Here is a 9,003-nt window from a genome sequence, read left to right as displayed (position 1 = left end):
GTTTTTAACAGGAGGTTAGATGAACACCTTGCTGGGGTCGTTTGACCCCAGTACTCTTTCCTGCCGTGGCAGGGGTTCGGACTAGATGATCTGTTCAGGTCCCTTCCAACCCTAGAAACTATGAAATTATACCAATATTAAGAAAAATAAACAGGTTCTGCTTTAATGCTGATCATTGCTTTGTCTGCAGGGTTAAGTTAGGATCAGATTCATTGTTAAAAAATGGTGAAATATCTACCCATGTCCAGGAACTCAGCAAGCATATAAACAGCATGAGCTTCTGCTTATATCTAGTTATGGAGTTCCTTCATAGCCCATAATAATGGGGAGAAACTATAAAGAAACTCTAATATTGCTAATTACCTTCTGTCTCTTTAGACGATAGGAAATATACAAAGGTGTGAGCATATTCACAGTCAAGGTACACAGGGGCCATCACATATGTATAAGAGATGGAGCCTTTACCTGTTCTAGGCCAGTGGAATTATCACCAATGTCTTTTGGTAGAAGAATAAACATACTTAATTCATTGTCAATATATGGGAGCTCCAGCACTTCAAGATGAGGTTCCTTTATGATGGCCAGTTTGAATGTGCTATTCAGAAACATCATCTGCACACTCCTTATCTCATTCTGTAATACACACAACAGGTATTAAGAAAAAAATAGAAGATACTGAGTTTCTAGATGAAATCTATATCTGGCTTGGTATTAAGTCTTGCTTGAGTTATCAAAACTCAGAAAGGATATTCTTAGGAATGGTCAAAGTTTGAATTATCCACATTCAAGCACTAAATGTATCTCTGAGCTTATTTGACGTACAGAGCTGTACACTGTGCTTGCCTGCCTCTCTGTTGCTGATCATTATAAATTACCTTACCTAGTTAAGGGGCCTGCTATACATTAAAATTAAAGCTGGATACAAACAAGCTATAGATTTGTTACATCTTTTAAAGCACTAACTTTATAGTGGGTTGACTTTTTTATAGCTGGATAGTAATTTTTATTGTGTAAAAATTCCTTTGCACTGTGGCTGGTTTAAATGTATGTGCAATTAACCAGTTAACTGTGTAATATATGTATTATGCAGCAGGAGCCTAAGACAAAGCAAGATCCACTTTACCTGGATCCTAGAGGTAGGTATCTTTTCCTCCAATTCATAGATTTCATAGATTTTCATAGATATTAGGGTTGCAAGGGACCTCGGGAGATCATCGAGTCCAGCCCCCTGCCCAAAGGGCAGGAAGTCAGCTGGGGTCATAGGATCCCAGCAAGATAAGCATCCAATTTACTCTTTACTCTCTTCAATTTATGTTTATTTTAATATAAACTAGGAAACTTAAAAATGACACCCTAGAGAAATGTCCATATGCTAAAGGAAATGGCATTTCAAGCTCCCTGCGTTGTTTTTTGGGCTTTTTGCTAGATTTCTAATACAGGGTCATGATATTCCTCTTAAACATATTAATCTCAAGCTAAGAGTCATGTCTTGCTTTTTTGAGTGATGTATCCTAAATCTTACATAGGAATATAACTTCTCATTGAACAAAGTCTTCTGTTCTGCTGCCATGATCTCCCCCCACTCCCACACCCTTTTCCCCCTCCTCCCGTTAGTGGCAAAACTCCTAACGACTTTTAACACCCAAACATAAACTTGCTTTGGGGCTCACTTTCAGCATCTATCCAAAGTGATAGGAATGGTAACAATCAAACTATATTTGCATGCTAGGTTGTTGAAGTTGTCTGAAATAAGATGGGTACCCCTCACTCTACCAGCCAAGAAATTGAAGGAATTTCTACCTCCGCCCCTCCTCCTCCCTCCCCCGCTCCCACCCCTTACAGACCTTATTTTCTTTGGCCCTTGTCCATATTGTACCTTGTTCACCCTGAAAGCTGTTTCCTTGGTCTTTTCTTTCACAAATTCCAGTGCCCACTTTCCTTTGAAGTAGATAGCATTAACCAGCACAAGGACAGCATTCTCATCAATGGCGTTAGAAGGGAACAATTCTTTGATTTTACCTTTTAAAATAATGAAATAAAGTGAATTAACGTACTTGATTCAGTCAGTCTCCTATAGCTAACGTTAATAATGGAGTTATTTTGTAAGACAGTTAAAATAAGGTTTTTTAAATAAAAATTTTCAAATATATGCATCTACACTTAACAATAATAGAGCATAGGAACCTTGATGAAGACTCAAACCAGTATCACATGTGACTTGACTGTAAAACCATAATTGATTAAAAAGAAAAGGAAAAAATCCTAAATTCCAGGGCTAGAATGAAGGACTCCCCTTTCTGGATGAGTTCCATAATTCTGAGCTACAAAGCCAGACTCGTCTTTGATTGTGCTCCCTCTGGCCCCTTGACTCTTGTATTCTCAACTTTAACAAGAAGGGTGAAGGGTCTTCCATCTAAATTAGTTTTGAAAGACCTCCAACCTATATTCCTAACTCATTCTGACAGAATATGTACTTAATATGGTATGTATGTCCTGTTCTTACCATTTGTCTTATTTTCTACCCAGGAGTTAATTTTTATTCTGGCTTCCAGTGGAGCATTCCTAAAGTCAACTTCTTCCAGCTCTGCATGATACAGTGTCTTTGTGCAACTTCAATATTGCTGTGAGGTAGGAAAGACAAACGTATTCTTACAGAAATCAGGCCAAAAACTCCATCTTCAAAACCATTTTATATTGTGCAATAGTGTGATACGAATGAAAAACAACAATAAAAAGAGGTTAGTCTAAACACAATTTTGACAGAAAGAATTTTTAAGAAAACAGTATTTTAAAATATATATTTCTACCAAATATGATTTACCTTCTGTGTCATCCATTATATTAGCATCTTTCTATATTTTCAAGAAACAACTCAGAATTATAAACTGCAGGAAAAAATAGATGAGGCCAGAAAAAAGCACCTCACTTTAAGCTTTTAATTACATAATTAGACATGTGTCTGATTTTTTTGTAAAACATTGAGCAACCAATAGTCTCTATTAACTCCCAGAAGACATAGTTGAGAGTTGAGTACCAAACTTTCATGGCTTTAAAAAATGAAAACAAATTTAGACTTAATTTTGTTTCTGATGTAGAAATTATACAGGCAGTGAACCATTATGTAAGGTCACTGGCAGGTGGTATTTTAATTGCAGCATAGCTTTTTTTGTACTATGAAACCATTGTGCAATGTGCAGCACTTCACATGCAAAAGGCAGGCTGCCCAGAATGGAAAAGCATGGCATGCCAGCTTGCACAAGCTCAACACTGGTCCTCAGCCATAGGCAACTGGTAGGGAGGGCACAGGGGTGCACGTGTCCCCTGACAGGGCCACCACCACCACTGGAGGCTTCTGCAGGTGCTTACCAGCCCTGTCCCTGCCGCCAACGCTGCTGGCAGCTTCTGTGGGTGCTCCCTCCCTGCCCCAACTCAGGAGGCACCGGTCACCGATGTCCTCAGCAAATGGTAAGACTCCCCCCCACACCCGAGAGCTGGGCAAAGGGAAGGGTTCCTTCTGTCACCCCACGGTGAGAGAAGCACAGGGTAGGGGGAAATTATTACCCCCTGAACATGAAGCGCTTCACACAGGGAAATCCCTTCCCCAACCTGGAGCACAGATGGAAGTTCCCTCTATCTCTCTTTGTGCCAGATTCCCTGCTGGGGAGGACATTCTCCCTCACCTTGTACTTTGCTCAGCTCAGCTCAGCAATTTCCCTGTACCTGACTCCTTGTGGGCATGTAATTTCCCCTCCCTTCCCCTCAGTCCCCCACCTCCTGTGCTTTGCTCAACATGAGAGAGAGACCTCCTGTCCATGCTCTACGGGGCAGTGGGGAAGGAATTTCCTTGCATGCTGAGCTCCCTGCTGTAGGGATAATAATTTCCCCTGCATTCTGTGCTTTGTTCAGCGTATGGAGAGGAAATCTCCAGCACCTTGCTCTCGTCTATAGAGTGCTTCCACCCACATTGCTCACTGTTGAGGGAGGAGGGAACTGAGGGTGAAAGGAATCCCTGCCCCCCCCTCCCCCCCCCCAACATGCACTGGAGTGGAATGTGTTTGACAGCCAAGGACTGTGTTGGTAGGTTGGGTAGGAAGACCCGGGCCCTGATCTCCTGTGGGTTGAAATGCCATGGAATCCCCCCCATTATTCAAAAAAATCAATTAATGATTAATCTTTAGCAGCCTCCCAGGTTTATTCCATCCCTTTTGAAAATGTGCTCTTTCTTTCCCACCCTTCTCAATATCAAACTCAGCCCAAGATGCCACTGTGCAATTATTATACCAAGATCCGGTATTGCCTAAATCCTGTTTTTGCAATCTTCTTTCTTTGGTTCCCCCTGTTAGCAATAAAAGGTGCAGAAAAAAACAACTCAACTAACAGTTCACTAGGACTTGTTAAAGTTCACCAGGACTTTTTTGTTAAAAAACCCAAAAGGAAGGGACCAGAAGTCCCAGACATGGAAGTGTGAGTACAGAAATGTTTTTGATGCCAGATTTAAGAGATGAGTGGAAACATGAGACCATTCAGCCAATAAGCTGGTCACTTTCACAGCTAATTGTAATAATTCATTTTCAGGTTGTCACATTCTTGGTTTTAAACCAAGACCAAAAAAGTCTTGGTCTTTGGACAGGGGTTATTTGTTTAAAAGCATGACCTGACAATGCCTGTTAAACACCAAAACTCTGTGCTCTTTTTAATGTAAATATATAAGGCATCATAAAGGAGAATCTGCCTGGTTCTGTGAAGAAAGATGCTAGGGTGTATCCGTTGCTTCACCTCAGCACTGCCATCTTGACTATTCCTTCCAGTTCCTGGAGTTGCAGTAGTCGAAACATCATCGAAGTGAAACACCTGCAACATAAATGCCATGTTTCTGTAGTTGTATGCAATATAAAACAATAACTCAGAGCTGAAATGGAGCACTACAAACTCAGTGCAAGCCAGTAAAGACATATTGTTTAGGGAAAGCCCAATTCTCCATCTTTCCTTGGTTCCATTTAAACGGAGATCAGGTTCTCTTAAAGAGAAACCTTATGGAAAGGGAAGGCCTGAGACATTTTTAGTAGCCATCAGTGAAAGAAAGTCCATCAACCATCCTGGGGTCTTGACTGGTGAATGATAGGGCACAATCAGTTCCTCAAGCAGTAACGTGTTCGCTGAACAAGTCACACCTATTACAGAGTTTGATTAGATTTATTTTAGTGAACTAAGACAAAGCTGTGGCATTGCCTCAAGCCTTATATGTTGAACTATATACCAGGACCAGCTAAGGGAAAACATTTCCTTAGGAGACAGTAGCTGAGGGGTGGGCCCACAAGCAGCAGCTTCAACTCCAGCGTCTGACACTGCAGTGGAGGACATTGGCTGGAAGCATCCCCACCACCCAGCACCCTGTGGCAGTCTAAGAGATGGGGTCCACCCCCGTAGTGCTAGGCAAGCAGGGCTGCTTCCATCCAGCATCCGCTGCCATGCCAGTGGAGGCCTGCCCAACCTACTGGGCAGCGGGGGGTGGGGCGCAAGTGAGGTGGGGACCTGAGACCCCCGCCCTGGCCACCCCAGCTGGGGTCTACACCATGGGTTGGGGGGAAGGCCACGAGTCATGGCCATTACCTCTACCCTGCAGCCCAGCTCCAAGAAGCTGCAAACATCATGCCCTACCCCCAGCTCAGCATGGCTCTCAGCCCCATTCCTTCCTGCCAGTGTCAGCAAAGCCAAGCAGTGCCAGGATGGGTTGCGGGGAGGAGCGGAGATAAGACACTACAGCCCCAGGCAGGCTCCTGCTCCCAGTCCCACTCCCACTGCTGTCCTCAACTTGACTGTGGGTTGAGTAAGACTGTGTCTTTGAGAGTAAGTATATGTGTGTACGCGCACACACAGCCCTCAACAGTTCACCAAAATTCATTAAGTGGCCCTCCAGGCCAAATAATTGTTCACCCCTGCACTAGTTCATCTCTGTGGTTTTTTTTCTTGATTTACAGTATTATATATATCTTTTTAATAGGGAACAACATATACACAGAAAGGATCAAAGTAAAAAAAAAGAATGTGTATTTTGTAAATTTGGTCATTATAACATGGGAGCTTTTGCCTTGTCAGAATATTTTTGGAGTTCTGGCTATTGTAAGCAAAGTAACAAATAATGACACCTCCCAGACCCATGCCAATAAAATGAAAGAAACCTACCTCTTTTATCTGTTTGGCTGTATTGCCTCTGGCACCAAGGAGGACCATGCCCAGGGCAGCTGAGATGCTTATAGGGGAGAAGAAGATACTTTTATTGGTGTTTTCTGTCCTCAGCACGTTGAAAAAGTCTAGGCAGAATTTGGTATTTGCTGTGCTGAGCAAGTCCATGATGAAATCAGCAAAGCTCAAAGGAGAAGAAAATCAATACTCTTCTTGTTCAGCCTTCTTAGCTGAAAGATCCTGACAAATGAAAAGCCTTTCTGAGACTTCTTGGCTCCTCACAGCATTGAAACTGTAAGTGGCAGGCTCCTGTGACTTGCCCAAACCTAACATTTTATAATAAACTGCAACTTGCATTTCATCAACATCAGCTCATCTCTCCCCTTATAAAAATTAAGATACAAACTAACATTGTTATTTACTTAGTCCTACCCATTTGTTTCTTATATAGTCTTCCCTAAAGGCACCTGGACATCCTGAGCAGCATTAATTATAATCCTACATAATCCAGTACACCATACCTTTCCATTCCAGGAACTAAAAGTGCCCTAAAAGATTAATTGAGTAATCCTCATGCCCAACAGCACTGTGAGAAGGTATTTTATTCTATAATAATCAGGAAAGTCTCCCATGAATCAGTCTTTAACCACTGTTGGCACAGAAGGAGCTGGATCTCTAGGTCTCACTGAAACCTGCCTATAATACAAAGGGGTTTACATGCCTCAGTAGCTCAGATCTGTAGTTTTGGCGTTCCTAGCTTAAAATGTTTAAATCTGTTGCTCAGACAATTTAGCTCTTGCCCTGTCTTGGTAATAATGCACCAAATTCCCTCATGAAACTGAAATTGGTGACCAGAAAAGAAGCTGGCCTACTATGTTCTACATATTAGGACCTCTTTAGAGATGTTCTCCATTTCTACAGATACTGTGCACATAGTTCTCATTACAGTCATGGTGGAGATTTGTCTACGCAACAAAGACAGAAATAGGCTCTTCAAAAACCAATTCAGCCTTTATGCACTTAACAGCTACTGAAATCAATAGACCATCCAGCCTGCAATGAGGGCAGACTTGTACCCTGTAGGTGTCACTTTTCATGGTCTGGTTGTCTTTTATATTCTTTTTATATAATCTCAACCCAGGGGAAGGCTTCTGGTCTCAATGAAATCAATTGGAATCTTAGTTAAACATATTTCTCCTCTTTTATTTCAGAGAATGAGGCATACATTTTAAAAATCCCAATATGAAAGTTTGATTGAACTAAAGGTATAGGAGTATTTGGCTCTTACTCAGCATAGAAGTTCAGCAACCTTGATAGCAAGGAAGTCAAAAGTGAGCAATGTTTCAGGATTAATCTGCTTCATATAAATATACTGGCTAAACAGGTTGGTACCTTGCTAAGTGAAGTAGTGAACACCGCTATATGACTTTCCCAGAGAGGGGTGAAGACTTTTTTTTCAATAGTGTTTTTCAGTTTGTAGACAACCTGCCCAAATGAGGTTCTTTTTCTTTCTCTCTCGTATCTTGGGCACTACTATAATAATTCCTTTTGTGGGAAAAACCTACACCATCCGTCTCTTTTAAGTAGCACCTCCTAAAAGTACATACAGAGACTGACTGTCCAGGTAGCCACAGAGGGGTGTAAAAGTACGTATTCACGAATGCAAATAACTATATATCCTGAGCATGAGAAGTCTTAGTGCAAGTATTCTGGAAAAGGATGTATTCCTGCTAGTACTTAGGAAGATTTGGTTTCCCAGTGACAGTTGCAATTACAGCCTGCCAACCCAGATACCTTCAAACAAGAAGAGCTGTGATTCATTTTATTCCTCAGAGTATTCAAGATTTTTTTCCTGTGTTCCCCAAATTCTACCTGCAGAAGCTAGAGCTGTACCTTCATCAACCTGAGCCTAGTAAGACTAATACTGTCTCCCAAAATGGAATGGTGAACTAATGGATTATTTCTTAAATCCACAGAAATTTTTCTATCAGATATACTTCAGGGGTACCTGAACCAGAATTGCCAGCCCAATAAAATGAAAGGAATCAGCTTGTTGTAGAGAATGAAAATGCACCGGATAGTATGTCTTTGGAATGATGCAAGCATGACCCACCCATTCTGTTTCTCTTTGATAATCTAGGTGCAGTGTTCATTTTTAAAATAAACTCCAGCAGATTCCAGAAGACGCGTGTAGACAAAACAAGAGGCATATGTCCATGACACTTTAAAGCAGGCTAAATGCTTTGGCACTGCTTTAATGATGTTGGTGTTTGCACACCTCGGTGGCATATGGTGCATTAATTCCAGCCGCTACAGGAAATTTGGCGGTGTAATGCTCCTTCAGTGACTTGGGATGCAGCAAACTAAAACTCCTTGAAGGAGTTTGCTGCCCCTACAGCCACGGAGCGAAGCACTGGGCTCCATGCAGCTCAGGGGCTCTGCGGGAAGCCCATGCAGGCAGCCTGGCAGCAGCCTGGGAAAGCAGGCTCTGCCCAAGAAAAACAGCAAGCCTGAACTCCACCCCCCCCCCACCCGTGCCTGACCCTGCCTGCCTGCCTGAGCTGTGCAGGGGCCTGGTGCTTCCCTCCATGGCTGCAGTGCCCCCTGGGACCACCTGAGACAGGTGCCTGGGGGCAGGTGCCACCATTGCTGTGGAGGGAACCACCAGCCCCCCCGTAGCCCAGGGACCACTGTGCCCATCAGCAGCTCGCCCTTTCCTCCTCACCAGAGACAGGTAAGTCAGCAGGGGTGCGCAGGACATGGGCGTTTAATTGGCCCTAAATTGAAGCAGTGTTTTTTAAAACCCATTGCATTAATTTT

The 9,003-nt window shown here is 42.6% G+C and overlaps 1 protein-coding gene across 1 annotated transcript in view; it reads right to left on the bottom strand.

Annotated features, from left to right (window-relative positions):
* Nucleotides 1-6,436, bottom strand: part of LOC109314914 (ovalbumin-related protein X-like) — an 11,362-nt gene extending 4,926 nt beyond the window's left edge. Inside the window, 6 exon segments of the mRNA XM_019542304.1 lie at nucleotides 466-633; nucleotides 1,877-2,019; nucleotides 2,504-2,621; nucleotides 3,681-3,724; nucleotides 4,665-4,851; nucleotides 6,184-6,436. Coding sequence (XP_019397849.1) covers nucleotides 466-633; nucleotides 1,877-2,019; nucleotides 2,504-2,621; nucleotides 3,681-3,724; nucleotides 4,665-4,851; nucleotides 6,184-6,351 — 828 coding nt within the window. The 5' untranslated portion in view covers nucleotides 6,352-6,436.
* Between the last annotated feature and the right edge of the window lie 2,567 nt (nucleotides 6,437-9,003).

This window comes from Crocodylus porosus, unplaced genomic scaffold (genome assembly GCF_001723895.1).
Source record: "Crocodylus porosus isolate Cpor-Errol unplaced genomic scaffold, CroPor_comp1, whole genome shotgun sequence".
NCBI lineage: Eukaryota > Metazoa > Chordata > Crocodylia > Crocodylidae > Crocodylus > Crocodylus porosus.
Note: the sequence above shows the minus strand (reverse complement) of the source record. Positions and strands in the feature narration are given on the sequence as shown.